Raw genomic sequence first — 17,638 nt, 5'->3', positions numbered from 1 at the left:
CAATGTCAAAACAAAATATTTCCTTCACTCAATTCTGATATTTTACCACTGAAGGCCGTTAGCATCCTTGGCGCAGGGAGGGAGCCATTGTTTATTTCATTAAGGATATCTAAGAGGCATTGTTACGCATAGTTAAGTCTTCCACTAATTATCATAGTTTTTGAAACATAATTAAAGAAAACGGTTTGTAAGCAACAAAAGAGCGATATAAAGAGTTAGACACAGTCACCCAATATATATTTATTACTAGGTTTTTAAGTACTTTTTTTAAGTAAATCAGAAGGGTGGGATGGAGGATCTTCTCCATACACTGGGCTAAATCAGTTTATTACTACACATTCCCTTACCTCTCCTCTGCTGTATAGTGACATGGGACAGTCTGAACGTGGTGAGGAACCGCTTCTTATCCTCCAGCTCTGGTGCTCGGTCCATTTCCTCAGGGGTGAAGCGCGTGCTGAGTTGGAGAGGAGGAAGAGGAGGAGAGCGTTTCGAGTGTGAGACAGGGGGTGAGGGGCTACGCTCTCTGAGCCTCCTCCGCCTTTTCCTTCTTTTTTGCTGCACCAACTCATCTCGTTGGCCCACCGTGGTCAGGCCAAACACTCCCAGGAAGTCCAGTTTCTGTGAAGTGAGGGGGAAAAATGAAATCTTAGTGCAATGTTTTGTCATGAGTGCTTGTGGAAAACACAGAAAGCGTATGTGTTGGCAGGGGTTTTACCTCTGTGGAGTCATCCAGTTTGAGTGGGGGCTGCTCTGCTACTCTCCTGAGATGGGCTCTCACCTCCTCATCATCACTCTCATCATATGAGTCATCCAGCTCATAGTAATAACCTACAGCAAGCAAAGAGGTCACTACTGACACCCCACTTTTAAATAATCTAATAAAAAAAGACTGAAACAGACATCAAGCTATAGCCTATGATTATTCAAAGCATGGTAAGAGTGTATGTGATCAGGAATAGTGCAAAAGTATGTCCATGGTGAGCAGTACCTTTCTCCCTGGCCTCCCTTCTCCTTTTCTCCTCCAGGTCCAGCTTGCTGACAGGCCTTCGATGCTGCTGAAGGAATTCGTCATAGATCAGCATTGTGTCTGGACCCATCTCCAGTGTGGCTACCTGTCCCATCCCTAGGCCGGAGACCATTTCTAGCCCTTGTCCTTGTCTACTGTGTCCCGGGTATCCCTGGAGGCTCTTTATTCCAGAATTGCTTTTCATTGCTCCCTCCAATTCATACTGGCTAGACAGGGACAATGATGCCCTCTGCTGGCTGAAGAAGGACTGGGTCGATTTCTCCAGATCAGCAAGGAATGTGCTGGGTTCCGGAAGGCCCGGAGGACCTCTCAGAGGGGGATACTTCTCAATTGCACCCCCTTCTCTCCTTCGGGCTCCGTCTTCATATTTGGAGGGTCCTGGGGGCAGCCGACTGAGGTCATAGTGTCCCATCCCTGAGGGCTCGTGGTTACGTCTAGACTCTGAGGTGGTTTCTATAAGAGATGCAGGGTTCCACAGGGTGGTGGGAGGGTGGTGTTCACGTGGTGGCTGAGGAGGTTTGGGGGAGATGAGGGGTGGAGGTGCACCTAAGTGAGGGTGGAGGTCCCGGCTTCCTGGTTCATGGTGATTTGGTATGGATCTGTACAGATACAATGGAACAGGTGTCATATTTAATTGTTAGAAATACTGGACAACACCCATACCTCCTCTGAAATGGATTAATAGTGTTTTCCAATCGCCCCATACGACACACCATAGCGCTTACATGCCTGGCCTATTTCCCTCCATCCCCGTCAGAATGTCTGTGGGTTTGTGTGGCAAAGCAGTGTTATCAAGCTCAGACAGAGTAGCCCAGAGCAGAGTGAGGATGGCCAAGGCACACCACATGTCCTCCAGATGCACAGACCTTTTTTGATCTGTTCAGTCCTTGTAGTGTGACACACACACACACACACACACACACACACCACACACACACACACAAAGAGGCCAGGAGAAATATAAGAAAAGACAATAAGAAAAGGATTGACATAGGGTGGGTAAGGAGAATGATGGATTATTATATAAAGAGGGAACAAGGGTGAAAAGAGATAGTATGGTGGCAAAAGTCAGGAAGAAAGAAAGGCAGATGGCTGATGGAAACTTTCTCGAGCATTTTTCCAAATCAAACCTGGCAGGAGCACACACTGCACGACCAGTCAAATTATCGATGCCCCCCTGTTTCTGTTTGCATTTCTGTATATATGTGTGAGTGAGCAAAGGTTTGTTATCTGCAATCTGCAGCCTGTGAGCTGTGATTCTGAGATTATACCCTAGGGTTACTAATAGCAGACGTGTGTATTGCTCCTGTCCTACCAGTTCAGCATTAACCACAGCCTCACTTTTGAATCACACACAACAACACAAACACTGGCACAGTAACAAAGAAGGGTAAGCAGTGGGCTTATGCTGTGCAAGGTTGAGAGGATTAGAGAATTAGCCTTTGTGTATGCTAGCAGTCCCACTCACAGCCTGTTTGAAACTCCTACCCACTACTTATAAAAAAGCAGTCATCAGGACCCCACATTACACATGCATTAACACCTAAACTGCCTGTTTGCCTACATGTCAGACCTGGGAGGAAGCATGGACAGAAATAGAATAGATGTGATGCTTCTGACATGGTTTATCTTTTTTTTCAGTCCTGCCTGAAAAAAAACTTCTAAAGCCTGCCAGCTTCTGAGGCTTCAGAACACAGGCACAACAGTCCCAACAAGGCTAGCAGAGACAGACAGCAAAACACCCCAAAAATAGTGTTTGCACTGAAAACATGCATGCATTCTCAGAGCAGACAACTACGTGTCTTTGTCAAATACCCTGGGCATAACAACTCAAACAAAAAAAATCAATTGCCAAGTCATGTGGAAATAAATACCATCATGGCATGTGGTTAAAAACTGTAAGTAGGTTTGAATTTTCTGTAAATGGTGGCTGGTCTGCAATGTCTCACCTGTGTGAGTCTGTCCTGTGTTCTGGTGCATCAGCTGGACGGCCCAAGTCCAAGTGCTGCTCCAGAACCTGCTGGCGGAATTCAGACACCTGGTACTGACGATCCTCTTTCTCCTGCCGCAGCTTACGTTGCCGCGCCAACCACCTCTCCTCCTCATTTGCCCTCTGAGCTATCATTGAGGCAGAGAGCCCCGTCCCTACAGCGCTGGACCCTATGTAGAGGCCGTGGCCTGAGATTAGACCTGGGATGGGATGATGTGGTTGGACCATTGAAGAATGGAGTCCTGGTGGGACTGGTTTGGGGGCTGGAGGGGTGGGCTCTTTGGTTTTATCTGCAGAGGGAGAAAGGTCAGATTAAAAATGTTGATATTAAGGCAGCAACTAATGATTATTAGTATAACTGGTGATCAATAAATATTTTTTTTGGTCTCATTCATTTATCAACTAATTGTTTTTGTCTCTGGTTGATATGAAGTGTTTATAGAGACACGTGTTTATAGGCAGTATGATTGTAGCTTAAGAAAGCTACAGGGGCAGCACGGACACATACCAGTCCGATTAGGGGTGAGTCTCTCAGGCTTGTTTCGATCTTCCTGCCCCCTCATGGCATGGAGCTCAGCCAGATAGTGGCTCTCCATGGCCTTGGACGCTTGCAGCTCCTTCTCCCTCAGTGCTCTCTCCTTCTGCCTCTCCAGTTCCTTCTCCCTTTCTCTCTCCCTCTCTCGCTCTCTTTCCCGCTCGCGCTCTCTCTCCCTCGCTAGCTCTTTCTCCCGCTCTCGCTCCCGCTCTCGTTCTCTCTCCCGCTCTTTCTCTCTCTCTGCCTCACGTTCTCTCTCTTTTTCGCGCTCCCGTTCTCGTTCACGCTCCCTCTCTCTCTGCCGCAGCTCATCCTCCAGCTGAAGCCTTAAAAGAAGAAAGAAGAGGTCAGTGAAATCCAAAAGAAATCATGGCACACTGCTAAGATTTATTGTGTGCATGCACTTGTGACTGTACATTGACGTAAATTAAGGGGACTTTACCTTTCAGACTGCAGTGCTGACAGTGAGGGGTGCGTAAAGTCTCCAGGGTAGCGGACCCCAGGTAGGTGCATGTGAACAGCAGAGGGATGGATGGGAGGTAACGCTCCCCCTCCTGGCAGCTGATAGAAAGGTGACCTCAAAGCAGAGAGGCAGAACGGGTCATCCATCCTGGGAGAGAAGGATTACATAAAAGAAAAAGACAGAAAAAGAGAATAAGTCAGTCTCTCTGTGTGACAGTGTAGCATCCACTTTCATTAACCTGTGCGCCTCCATCTCTCAAAGAAGCAACATCAAAGGGTCTTCCATCTTTTAAGAAAGCAGCAGTGTCTGTCAGCTAACCTCAATCATCACACAGCAGCTAGCAAGAGACTGTGCTGTGTGTTGATCCACAACTGTGTGTTTTTATGTATGTGTATGACATCCACTGCTCATCCCCTCATTAAATCCATTACAGAGCAGTGTGTGATGGGCGCTGCAGTCCTCTGATTTTGCTAGGTTGACAGACCAGGGGCACGCAGCCTGTGTGACAGCCCAAAGCAAGCAAGGTCCTTCTCAACACACACACAGTCTACATGATCATAGAAAGTATACATTTAAAATGAATGTATCTTTTTTTAACAAACATTAGGCCTAGATTTTCTGCTGCTGGCATTTTGTCTTTATGATCACTGGGCTGTCTCCTCAAAAAGGGACTTTAGAAAGTACCTAAAACACAAACCATTTTATGAGAGAATGAATAAACCACAGTATTGAGCAGGATACATCTTTTCTCAAATGCATTAACAGCTCCGGGATTCCTTTATGGTAATTTCCCACAAAGCATGCATGAAGAAGCTCCAGTTATATATAGAGATAAGTGGCAAAACCAGCCGTGGCTCTCTTTTGGATGTTCATATATTATTCATAGGCATAACCTAGCTCGGCTAAAGACAAGAAAAATGGGTCTTGCTATTAACTGGCTTGGTTTAAGACGCTTTAAAATACATAAAACTTGTTCATTAATAAAGTAAATACCGAGTTCTGTTTGTCTAATACTGCAAAAAACATGAGGCACCCAAAAAAAACTGTCAAATAAGTGTAAAGCTTCTCCTTGATTTATGAAGAACTGCACTGTAATTTAGTAAGCAATAAAGCATCATTACAGCAGCTCTGAGGGTAGTAAATGGCATTACTGCAGCCTTTGGCAATCAGAAATTATGTATATGTATTTTTTAATCAATCTCTTAAAAGCATATTGACACAGCTGTCCAGGATATTTTCAAACAGAGGATTCTTAGCAGCAGTCTGTCAGATTATACATAAAGCTGTAATTTAGGACTAAGTGCATCCATATGATAAACTCTGCTACGGGTTGCAAAGAGGTACCCCAGTGTTCAGTGCAAGGATGCATCTGTTTAAAGTGATACTCTGTGATCTTTGTTTTAACACACCTCCTTCTTGTCCATGATGATACTACGAGTTTGATTATTTTAAATCTGTTATTTGCATTGTTACTTTGCTTTTTGTTTACCTGGAACCTGCTTTTTTCATTTGTACTGCCATCTATCTAAGTCAAATCTCTCTTCATCTCTCATACATCAATGAAATCTCTCTCCCCCTAGTTTAATAAATATACAAACATAGAACATCAATATTTTACCTCTGGTAACATGAATTCAACGTCAGCTATACATTAATGTGTTTACTGCCTGTCTAAGCATATACTTGGTTAAGTCATATGCACTGGTTTGCACAATTTGCTCTCTGAGGAAATGGGTGCCAAGTCAACAAAACAAATAATTGGAGAAGCTTACCTGTATGGAGTGAAGGAGGGGTGGGGCAGGTAGCTGGGGTGGTAGTAGGCAGCTGCAGCAGCGGGGTCCAGGCCTAAGGGCAAAGAGGGCATGCGGAGGGCATCCTCGGTTGTGGCATAGGGCCGGAAACCACGGAGGTATTCTTCTGGTACATGACCAGGGGGGACTGCATTAGGCAACTGTCTGGGCAGACTGAAGGTAGGAGAGGGGGTAGGGGCACAATAGAGCAAAGCTATGATTAGATTGATTTGTATGTGTCCATTGTTGTACACACATACTTCATAAAACTAATTGTGTCTCAGCACCAACAGCAACAAGACAAATGTTTCTCATTTGTTTTATCTGATTCCAGTGAGTATAGTATCTACATGAATTATTGCTCATGCACTTATAATAATGCAGGTAGAAACGTCCTTAAATTGAAAACATGAAAACTCCTCAAATCCAGAGACCCAGTGTGTGACTCACTTGAGTGGCTGGAAACGTGAATCCTGCATGACAGCACCGGGGGTGAGACCAAAGGCATAGGGGTTTCCCAGGAGGTGGGCAGGGACTGAGGGGCCACCCTTTTCCTGTGGGAGGTTCCCCTCTGCACCCAGACGTTCTCTGCTGGCCCCACGAGGCCCTGAGTCAGCCTGGAGAGAGATCCACAGAGAGAGTCTAAGTCATTGTTCGTGAAGACATGTGACCGTCACGCTTGTCAATGCTCATGGAGCCTCTCCTGTGCGGGAAAGAACAGGCCTGTTTCTGGTGAAGCTCCCTCCCTCACTGGCTCTTTGTACCTCAGGCATTTAATTCACTTTCTCACACAAACCACCCCCCTGTAAAAATGGAAGGATCAACATTTCTCAGAGGGGGATATATGACAAACCGAAGCAAGCAGGCAGAGACTGGTAGAAAAACGACCTTACTGCTTTGCTCTAATTGTAAACCAGAGATGTCTTCCTCATGATGGATGAGGATGAGGTAATGGTAGATGTGCAACAACAGTAATTCTAGAAAGATGATGACTTGGATCTCAGCAAAGTTGTGTGTGTGTGTGTTGTGTGTGTGTGTGTGTGTGTGTGTGGTGTGTGTGTGTGTGTGTGTGTGTGTGTGTGTGTGTGGTGTGTGTGTGTGTGTGTGTTGTGCGTGCGTATGTATAACTGAAACACATCTAAGAGACAACAAAGCCCAAAAAGCAACATCCTTCTGCCTCCGTTTCTCTTCTTTTTCCTTTCACCTCCCTCTCACTGTTTGGCAGCAAGCCTGGTCTCACTTATCCAATACCACAACAAACACACACACAAACACACTCAGCAGGCACATACACCGTTTAAGAGCTACAAAAAATCCTGCTGTGGGAGTGCATTTTCTGAAGATTTTTTTCCCCCCTCTGCCTACAAATGCAATAGTAGAACAGAGAAACTTACAACCCTTGTTAGTTGTACAAGGAAATCGTTTATGGATGGATATAGTCAAGAAGGATTTTCACAGGTAGAGTGGAAAAGTTATCTCATCCCACAAAACGAGAATTCAAGTTGAAGTTGGCAAGGGAACAACTAGGAAAAACAGAAAGAAGGAAGAAAAGGAATATAGAGATCAAAACATTGAGAGGAGAAGGCAGTTCTTGCCCCACTAAATTAACCTCTGGGATCCCTGGGATTAGAAAGAGATCTTACAGCAGCACTGTCCTCTCTCTCACTACTGCCTCTGATAAAATAAATCCAATTTAAGGAACCATTACTTAGATGTCCTTGTCTGCAGCCACTGACCCAGGCTAACACTGATGCGCTCACATCCAATCTTAAACGCCTCTAATGTTTAGACTCCCCCTTTGTTTCTAAGATGCCCCCACGTTGCTGTTGTTTAATGTTACTGTTTTCTCCTTGTTGTTTGTTGCGCTTCACTAAACTGTAAGACACTCTACTCCCTCAGACCTCCTGGCCCCTAAAAACCCATTACGCCACTTCCATCATTTCAAAGCTTTATGAGCCCAAAGAGATGGTAGACGTTTCCTCCCAATCAGCAGCCGACTGGAAAAGAGGTTCATATATGTCAATAGAGGTCAATATCAGATTGTAGCTTGGAAGACACAAGATGCCGGGCTCTCAGTTTGCTCCTTCTCCTTTTTTCACAAAGTATCTTCTTCTTTATCTGCCTCCTTGTCCGACACTACCAATAGTTGATGGGTGGTTGCCTGGAAATCTTCTTTAAAAGCCCTTATGGTATGTGTGGGGGACAAGAGATACACTTGTATTCATGTTTATTTTCTTAACCCCCATGAACTTGCAGAGGAAGTCACACAGAGTGTATTTCTCCAGTCCACTCCAGTATACTCCCACTGATGGCAGCTTTGAAAACCAAGTGATCAGTGTTTAGCAAAGGTGTCATCATTGCTTGACTAACACTACTGATAGTACAGTTTGTTGTGTAGTGCTGGGTGATTAGCCCTAAAATAATCACAATTTGTCAGGGTATAATTAGAACAACAAATTGCAAATCTAAACAGTTGCCAAATTTACAGGCAAAAGTCAGAATATTGCCATTATCACAATATTCTTTTTTTATATTATAATAAAAAAAGATACCTGTATTATTATGAATAATATGATACAGTACACAACTATTGTTATGTGTGAGGAGCAGACCAATCTGTGCCCCAACTTAACAACAAATCAAGTCGTTGCTTTGGAAAGGGACCAAATAAGAAAATTCACTGACCATCTTTGATGGCATTACACCACAAAGACCCTTTGTGACAAATACAATCATGCAGTCTGTTTATAATCTATTTATAGAGTCCCTGACAAAAGTCTTGTCGCTTATCTATTTTGTAGAAACACCTGCTAACCTGACTTTTAATTAATCAATTGGTGTAAGAAATAGCTCATATGAAAAGCTAAAACCCTCCCAAATGATGTTCAATGCACTGAAATAAATTAGTTTCACTAAAAAAAGATTTATTATTTAAACAAGACAGAAAGGTCAAATTTTGGCAAGACAAAAGTTTTGTCGCCTATACATAAATTGAACAAATTTACTACAAATACTAAAATATGTCAGCAAATTAAATAGTGGTGCTGTGAGATTCAAATTTAATATCTTGTATGACTTCCATGAGCTTGAAGGACTGCATCCATGCGGTTTGGCAAGGATTCATACAATGTATTGATGAAGTCATCAGGAATAGCTAGGAAAGCAGTCTTGCATGCCTCCCAGAGTTCATCAATATTCTTTGGTTTGGTCTTCCATGCTTCCTCTTTCATCCTACCCCACATATGCTCAATGATGTTCATGTCTGGTGACTGGGCCGGCCAATCCTGGAGCATCTTGATCTTCTTCGCCTTGAGGAACTTTGAAGTGGAGATGGAAGTATGCGATGGAGCACCATCCTGCTGCAGAATTTGGCCTCTTTTATGGTTGGGAATATAAGAGGTAGCTAACATTTCTTGGTATTTGAGACTATTGATGTTGCCTTCCACCCTGCAGATCTCTCGCGCACCCCCATACTGGATGTAACCCCAGACCATGATTTTTCCGCCACCAAACTTCACTGTTTTCTGGGTGAATCTTGGATCCATGCGGGCTCCAGTAGGTCTCCTGCAATATTTGCGGCAACTGTGGTGTAATTCAACAGAAGATTCATCTGAAAAATCCACTTTCTTCCACTTCTCCAGCGTCCATCCTTTTAGCAGGCTGTGGGCCTTGGCAAATGCCACACGGTTTTTCAATTGTCTTTTGTTTAGTGCTGGCTTCTGGGCACGGATTCGACCATGGAGGCCATTTTGAGACAGAATCCGACAAACCGTTCTGGTTGACACAGGGACTTCAGGGGACCAGGTCTGGTGGAGCTCTGCTGCAGTGGAAAATGGGCTGGCCTTGGATTTTCGAGCCAACAAACGGTCCTCTCGAGCAGTTGTCTTGCGGGGTCTGCCTGACCTGGGCTTGTCAAAACATCTCTAGTGTCTTCAAATGTTTTTTTTAATCCTCTGTACTTGACGCTGAGACACATTGAAGGCGTCTGCCACATCAGCAGTGGATCTGGTCTTCAGCCTCTTGATAATCAAAACTTAAGTCTCAGGGTGAATCGTAGGTATGTTTTCAGATGTCTAGTTGCAGTTGATGTGAAGGTCTAGTGTACTGGGGTTGTTTTTATACACACCTGAGACCTAATTGATCCATTATTAGTCACAGGTGAAGCTCATATGACAAGGCGACAACACTTATCTCTTTGCAAAAATTGATTCAATGGGCTTTACCAAGCTGTGAATATTAGAATACTTTTTGACAGTTTCTTTTTGCACTGAAACATTATTACAAAAGCTGTTGGGATTAAAATGAGCCGTTTCTTGTAAATAAATCTTGATTAGAAATATATTTCAGCGGCACTTCAGGTCAATTTGTACACAAGCGACAAGACTTTTGTCAGGGACTGTATGTGGTGTTTTCTATTTGGTATTTATCTGGTGACCAGAAGTTGGTATGAATCAAATGCGGTTTGAACCTGTGTTTAATGTCCTGTATCATACACAGTTTGTGTGTGACAGGGGCATGGTTTCATAATTATGGCTATGACTCAATAACTGTCGATTGGTGCAACTGCCAGACACAAATTACCACAAAAAATTGATTTAACCTCCAACAAATTTCTCTCAGAAAAATCCCATCATCAGAGGATGGAACATAGATGCCTGTAAAACAACAAAGCATGGTGGTGTTGCTGCAATTTCACAACTGACTAGCTTTTCCTTCCTCCTTTTACAATTAATAGTGTCACTGAAAAGCAGCAAGTCCCTCATACATGTAAGATGACCAACCCGTTTGTAAATGACAGTGTGTACATATGGTTGCCATGCTGTGCACATCTTTGTTGCCTGAGCTTAGTACCAGTTTGGGTATGTCTGTGCATGTGTTTGTGGATGCACGCCCATAGAAAAACATGGAAAAAGGTATGGGTGTAACAGGTCAGCACCTAGAAAAAGCACATACACCACAAAAACAGAACCTTCCATCCCCATTAGAGAGGCACCTTAGTCACTCAGGCAACTACACATCACCAGCACCATCCCATATACAAAGTACAGAGAACAAATACAAGCACTCAGATTCAAAGAAACATCCATTAACAGCCATCTTCCTCTGTGCAAGCCAGGTCCCTGTAACCCCCACTGAGGGTGGGAGACCCTGTGCATTGTAGAGCGCTCGTTTACGCCTCTCAGATGGAGCCATGAATCCAAATTGCCAATTAAAAAGCAATTACAGGCAGCAGCGGGAGCAGACTCCTGCAGTCATTAAAGCAAAATGCCAACGCACCAAGCCCTCCCTCCTTCACTGCCTTGTCTATCACCCCCCTCTGAAAGACAGACTTAGCTACAGAGACACCAATCAACAATTCTTACACACAGAACAGGACACACACAACACAGCAACAAAAAAGCTTTTCTTGGACGCTCTACAGGGGATCCAAAGAGCAGACTCCTGCCGCTGTATGCTACTATTTTCTCTGTATTAATCGTTCCTCTATCAGAATTTCTATTTGTCTTCAAATCTTCATATCTGTTTTTTTGTGTGGTTGATATGGTTGTGTTTCATTCTTCCTGATCAGTGATTAGCAAAGGAAGCAAAGCTCCAGACAGTTTCATCTTTGTTTAAGAAGGACATTCTGATGCCGTGGATGTGTGTCCTTTACGGCCCCTTGGCTCTTTGTGAACAGAAAGTTATATGTGCTTGCTGAGGCGGCCACGCGCAAATAGGGGCGATGTTATGACGCCAGCTATTGTGACGCATCCCCGCTGCTACCCACCTGACCTCTACTCCCAACCCCTTGTCCACATAACCTCCCTTAACCTCCTCATTCTTTGGCTGGGTGGCCCCACGCTGCTGGAGATGCCACAAACATAGTGATGCCACACACATACACACACGGTGCTACTGTATGTTTAATTCTTTTCCAGCTCTTTAAAACTTGCTATGCTGAAGCAATGACAAAAGGGAGACATCATTGGGAGAGCTCCTCTGTCTTTCCAGCCCCTCCCAGGTCTGGTTGACCCTTGAACTGTGAAAGGTCCATTCCGTAAAAGCTATAGCTACAGAGGGTGAGGGGGGGTTTGGCCAGAGGAAAGGACAATAGCCTAGATGCTACCATGCATTGCTGTCTGGCTGACCTCCTCACTATCCTTTCTCCAGGGAACTGTCAAAGTGTCTCAGAGAGTTTCCGCATGTTGCAGATTGCTGTTTGTAAATGTGCACTTGGCCTCACAAATTAGCCCTAAGCTGAGATAAGAAGGCTTAAAGCAAGGCCATAATCCATAATCCACTCCTTATCAAAGCAAGCAGCTCTCCCTCTCTCCCCCTCTTTCTCTCTCCCTGACTACGTAACAGAGAGTGGGTGTTGGGGTGACGAGGTGGTGGATACACTTGACTGCTTGAGTTAAGAGGTGTGGCTGGAGGTGGGGATGGGGTGGCTTAGGAAGCTAAAGGCTGGGGACCCGGGAGGGGCTGGGCCAAGTGCAAGAGGGCTAAGTGGGAGGGGGGCTGGAGGGGCACAGATGTTAGCTGCCGTTGAGGCTGTCACCTTGACATCCCAGTAGCAGCTGGCATTGTTTAACGCATGGAGTCGTTGGGGGAGGAGAGTTTAGTTGATGTGGTGGTCAGGGAGGGTATTGAGCGAAGCTGACATTCATTGACCTGCCAGCTATGTCACATGTACGTCAAATACGTAGTGCCACACTATGGGTTAAAGGCCATCTATAAATCTATTAATCCCTCGAGAGCTTGTCTGTGTGCTCACTTGTACTGGCAAGCAAAGGGAAGAATGAACACATTTTTGTTGTTTCAAGAAAAAGAAAGAAAATACACTGGAAGAATCTGAGGCTTCAGAAAGAGCAAGTGAAAGAAAAAAGGGAAGTAAGCAAAAGGAAGAGAGCACGCTTAAGGTCAGAGAGATAGGTGTTTGAATGGGGTTTTACCTGACGTCCCTCGCTCCTCCAGAGGCCGTTGCTAGTCTTTGTTGGAGCAATGGTGACTACAGGTGGAGTGTTTGGCACGCTGTGGCCCACTGGGGGGACCAGGACAGGCCCTGGACCAAGGGGACCCCTCTTGGGTGTACTGACTGGAGAGCTGTGGTTGGTGGCCGGGGAGGACACTGGAGAGGACTCGCTGCTAATGGAGGATGCAGCTGGAAAAAGACAGACAAATGACATGAGTACGGTGAAAGAAAGAACATAAGACAAGCTAAACGTCTATTGATAAAAAGGCAAGTGTAACAACAGTGTGATCTTGTAGCTCCTTCACTAAGGCATAAATGGGTTTGCAGAACTACAGTAGCAACAAATAACATGTACACACACTCACACAAACACATAGGGCATAATGGATGGCCCAAGGCCCCTATTATAATGTGACAGTGATCAGAATGAGCAGCCCTGTGAGAGTCACACAGCCTTGACATGCAGGACAAACGGACGGACAGACGCGCAAACACATATACGTATACAATTTACACCTAAAGAACACACTGCTTGGGAGTAAACAGGCTAACAGCCATACTGAATATAGGGTCAGTGGTGCTTGCGGCTACACACCAAACTCTCTCCTTCATCGCACACACACAGCAGGTGGTAAAAAGCTGGCCCAATGAGCTTCTCTGCTGAGCTGTAGCTGTGCCACATTAACAAAGCCCTCCAGGGAAACCCTGTAGCACAGGGTCACGGTTCGGTCACATGCCTTGCTTTCCACCCATCTCGCTTTCTCTCCCTCTCTCTAGTTCCAAAGCTCTTAAATAATATGCTCACTTTCACATACGTTTATTACTGCAATTTGATCTTTCAAACCATTTATCTTTACCTCCCCCCATATAGGATACACCTTACACTTGTCTGTGTCCACTGTCTCTTCCCTTTTGTCTTTTTTATTCCTTTGTCTTCCATTCTTCTCTTTATTTCTCTTACGTTTTAACTTGTGTGATGTCTCTATATTTTCTCTTATTTCCCTCTCTTCTGCCCTCTTCTCCTCACAGTGCAGTGGGCTGCATGTGTCCTCCGCTCAGAGTGAGCAGAGCATTACACAGTCAAACTGGGTCACAACCCTCTCAATGGGACACACACTTCGGTGCGGCAGCAAGGACAGCAGGAGATGTGCGCTTATGTGTGTACATGTGCTGGTAAAGTGCTTTTGTGCATAAAACATGCTTACATGCAACCACAGCAGCTGAAACCTTGGGCCACTTTCAGGATTATTTCTTCTCCAATTATCACCATCAGAACAAGAACCACAGATCTCTTACACAACCGCCATTTCCCCTGCTTTAGTTTCCATGGCAACATAACCTAACAGACAACGTCAGCTTATGGTGGGTGCGGTCAGGATATTGACTGATTTTAAACACCTCATTCTAACTAATACCACTAAATAATGGAAAGCATCAATAATGGCAGTGAGGTGACGGTCTAGAAAAAATCTGAAAATCTATGTGTGTGGTGTTGAAACACAGGGAGGGTGTGTGTGTGTGTGTTTGAGGAAAAGATGATGATGATGCATGTGAGGTGAGAAAAATGATAGGAGATAGGATGTGATTGGGGGAAAAAAAGTAAGAGTGCAAAAGAGCTCCAAGGTGAGGCAAGATATGTAGAGGAGAGGAAAGCAGAGAGATAAGGGGTGCAGATGGGTGAGTGGGTGGCGGGGAAAGGGTGGAGGATATTGAGGGGGGAGGCATATCTTGTCTGCACAATGGCAATTAGTGGCCTAATCCTCCCCCCCTCACCTCAGAGAGCCATTACTCTCCTGTGCAAGACTAGGCCAATCAATAGCAGCCCACTCAGCCTGGGGAATGGAGCAACACTTAATACAGCTCTAGTGTCACAGCCTATTCACTCACCAGACCTCTCTCTCTCTCTCTCTCTCTCTCTCTCCCCCCCTCTCTCTCTCTCTCCTCTCTCTCCTCTCTCTCTCTCCTCTCTCTCTCTCTCGCTCTCTCTGCAACACAAGGATGCGGGACAAATAAGGCTGAGGGAGGAAGAGGCAGAGAGGAGGGTACTGCTAAGCAACAGACCTCTACTCCATCTAATTCTCTCACCCCCCTCTCTTCCCATCTCCGCCTCTTCCTCCTCCTTTTCCATGTAGAGGCAAAGCAGACTGGAGAAGAGGCAGGGCAAACTAAATAATTAAGATCAAGAAAAGAAGCAGGTGAGGGAAAGAATGAAATAAAAGAGACACAGGCCGTCTCCCAACGGCTTCATTCTCTTTTTGCAGCTTGCAGAATCAGTGTTCACACTTTCCTTGCCACGTATACACCCACAAAAATACAAACAGCTATTATTCCTCTATTCCTAATCCTCATCAACAACATCCCAAACAGTTCTTTGCAAGAAGATAGGGGCATCTGATAGGAAAATAATTAATTTAATTTTTGTCATTTTGGCCATACGCTCCTCCCCTTCCATCTATAAAGAAAGATGGCCATACATGCCGGTCCTGTAGGGAGCTAGAAGGGGCAGAGCGAAGCACAGCATTCATCTCCAAGGTCTAAAATAGGCTCATCAGCTCTAAACCTGCACTTTATTAGCTGTCTCGTTCTTGGTGTGGTGTGTAGGGTGTGTAGGGTGTGTGTGTGTGTGTGTGCGTGTGTTTGGTGTGGTGATAGGGTTAGGAGGGGGGCTTAGAGAGAGAGAGAGAGAGAGAGAGAGAGAGAGAGAGAGAGAAAGACAGAAAAGGTAGAGACCAAAAGAAAAAAGAGAAAAAAAGCAAGCACGGTCTCAGTCCCAAGCTGTGTGTGATTAATGTGAAGCTCCTTTCTCTATCGCCTCATCTATTACTAGTCCCCCTCTCCCAGACTGCCTCCACACTTGACCGCTCAAGCTGAGCCCCACATGCACACGCGCACACACAAAATATACAACCGCAGCAACAAACAAAACAAGCTGTGGTCAGAGGCTGTGGCCAAGTGTCCCTGCATAGATGGCACATTTTAGTACAGTCACTGACCCAATCAAACAGATACCACAGGCACCAGCAGCTAAGGCAGTGAATCCCACTGGATCACTAAGCCTTGATAGGAAGACAACACTACACATACATGTTTTAGTGTTGCCAAATGGCCCCTACCAATCTTCCGCCGCCACCACCACCTTCCCCACTGCCTCTGCCAAAACAGCCAAGCATAGCCAGCCCTGCCAGGCAGAAGGTGCTCTCCTCCACCACACCAAAACCCACGCACCCCTCACCCAAACTACATCCCAGCATGCATTCAACAACCATCAGCACTTAATTAAACAGTCCATTTCACACCTGGTGTGCATAGAAGTGCCCAGCCAACCCTGCATCCATATGCCACCCCACTAGCAGACAAGCCTCAACATGTGCACTCCGACACACACAAACACACACACCACACACACACACACACACACACACACACACACACACACACACACACACACACACACACACACCACACACACACACACACACACAAACACAACACACACACACACACACACACACACAGCGCTACTACGGTCTTTGGGCCCTGCACTGACAACATAACACAAAGCCTGTAATCTGCATCACTGAGTGGGGGAGGGGATAGGCACACTGTGTGTGTTGCTGTGCCAGAGAGGGAAAGAAAGACGGTACAAGATGGCGGATGGAAATAAGAGGAGCATCCTCTATGCCTTCTGCAGATTGTACAAATTGCATATTAAACTTAAATGCCGCTTTGCTACTGAACAGAGTCATGTGAGGTGTAAGGTTGTTGTGTATGCTGAGAGGACACACAAATGAGCTTTGTGGTGTTTTAGGGATAGCCCACAGAAGGGTTTTTGCCCTCGAGAGAGAGACACACACACACACACACACACACACACACACACACACACACACACACACAACAACACACACACACACCACACCACACACACAACACACACACACCACACACACACACCACACACACACACACACACACACACACACACACCACACACACAACACACAACACACACACACCAACCCAGATGGAGAGGTCAGAGACACACTGCCCCTATATCCCAGCATGCTCTGGGCTCCAAGAAAAAAGGGGAGCCTCCGGCCACACACTTATACCACACACTAACACATACATATGCAGATACTCACAATCTGACAAACACCCCAGGTTTTCACAAATCAACAAACTAATTACTTCCAAGTTGTCTTTTTTCCAGCCAATTCAGTCCATCTAACTTGCACACATTTATTCTCCATCTCTTTATTCTCTCTCCAGGCAGTGTACTTCAGTTGGTATGAACACAGTCATGACATTCTAGTGGTGTGTATGTGTTTTAAGATTGTGCAGAAAAGAAACAACCAAGAGGATTAAACCCAGGTCTGCCTAATTAATCAGATATCAGCAGGCCTGCCTTTTTGAAGCAGTGTATTATCTGTGTGTGTGTGTGTGTGTGTGTGGTGTGTTGTATGTTTGCACACACACGTGTGCTATCGTGTGTGTAAATGCGAGTGTACATGAGATGAGTGTGTCCTTTTTATTCTACTCTGATACTCATTATCCATTTACTCCCCTCTTCAGCTCAGCAGTCAGTACACATAGCTATTAATTTCACACGCCACAGACAAGTGACAATGTAAGTGTGTGTGGGTGTGTGTGTGTGTGTGTGTGTGTGTGTGTTGTGTGTGTGCGCGCATGGGTGTGTATATAAACAGCAGCCATGCTCAAGGTATTAAATCAGTTCAGCAGTCGGTGGTAATGATACAACTAGTCAAACCTAACTAATTCCCCTGGGCCTACACTGACTCATGGCACCCTCATATATACTGCACTACTCACCTCAAAGCATGAACCAGAGGTTGAGAGAGAAAGAGAGAGAGCTTGATT

At 45.2% G+C, this 17,638-nt stretch overlaps 1 protein-coding gene across 6 annotated transcripts in view; it reads right to left on the bottom strand.

The window, feature by feature from the left end:
• The window catches only part of gse1b (Gse1 coiled-coil protein b), a 165,554-nt gene that overhangs the window by 3,835 nt on the left and 144,081 nt on the right, over nucleotides 1–17,638 (bottom strand). For 5 of the 6 annotated variants that reach the window (XM_032504582.1, XM_032504573.1, XM_032504667.1 and 2 more), the window contains 9 exons: nucleotides 12,738–12,946; nucleotides 6,256–6,422; nucleotides 5,788–5,979; nucleotides 3,995–4,162; nucleotides 3,526–3,878; nucleotides 2,977–3,307; nucleotides 989–1,626; nucleotides 716–828; nucleotides 348–618 (listed from right to left, as the gene is read on the bottom strand). In XM_032504582.1, the coding sequence (XP_032360473.1) occupies nucleotides 348–618; nucleotides 716–828; nucleotides 989–1,626; nucleotides 2,977–3,307; nucleotides 3,526–3,878; nucleotides 3,995–4,162; nucleotides 5,788–5,979; nucleotides 6,256–6,422; nucleotides 12,738–12,946 (2,442 nt within the window). Of the gene's footprint in view, nucleotides 1–347; nucleotides 619–715; nucleotides 829–988; nucleotides 1,627–2,976; nucleotides 3,308–3,525; nucleotides 3,879–3,994; nucleotides 4,163–5,787; nucleotides 5,980–6,255; nucleotides 6,423–12,737; nucleotides 12,947–13,122; nucleotides 13,148–17,638 lie in introns of those variants that run through there. The other variant, XM_032504901.1, reaches the window with a different exon arrangement.

This window comes from Etheostoma spectabile, chromosome 1 (genome assembly GCF_008692095.1).
Source record: "Etheostoma spectabile isolate EspeVRDwgs_2016 chromosome 1, UIUC_Espe_1.0, whole genome shotgun sequence".
Classification (NCBI taxonomy): domain Eukaryota; kingdom Metazoa; phylum Chordata; class Actinopteri; order Perciformes; family Percidae; genus Etheostoma; species Etheostoma spectabile.
The sequence above is the reverse complement of the archived record's forward strand: the minus strand, read 5'-3'. Positions and strand labels throughout refer to the sequence as shown.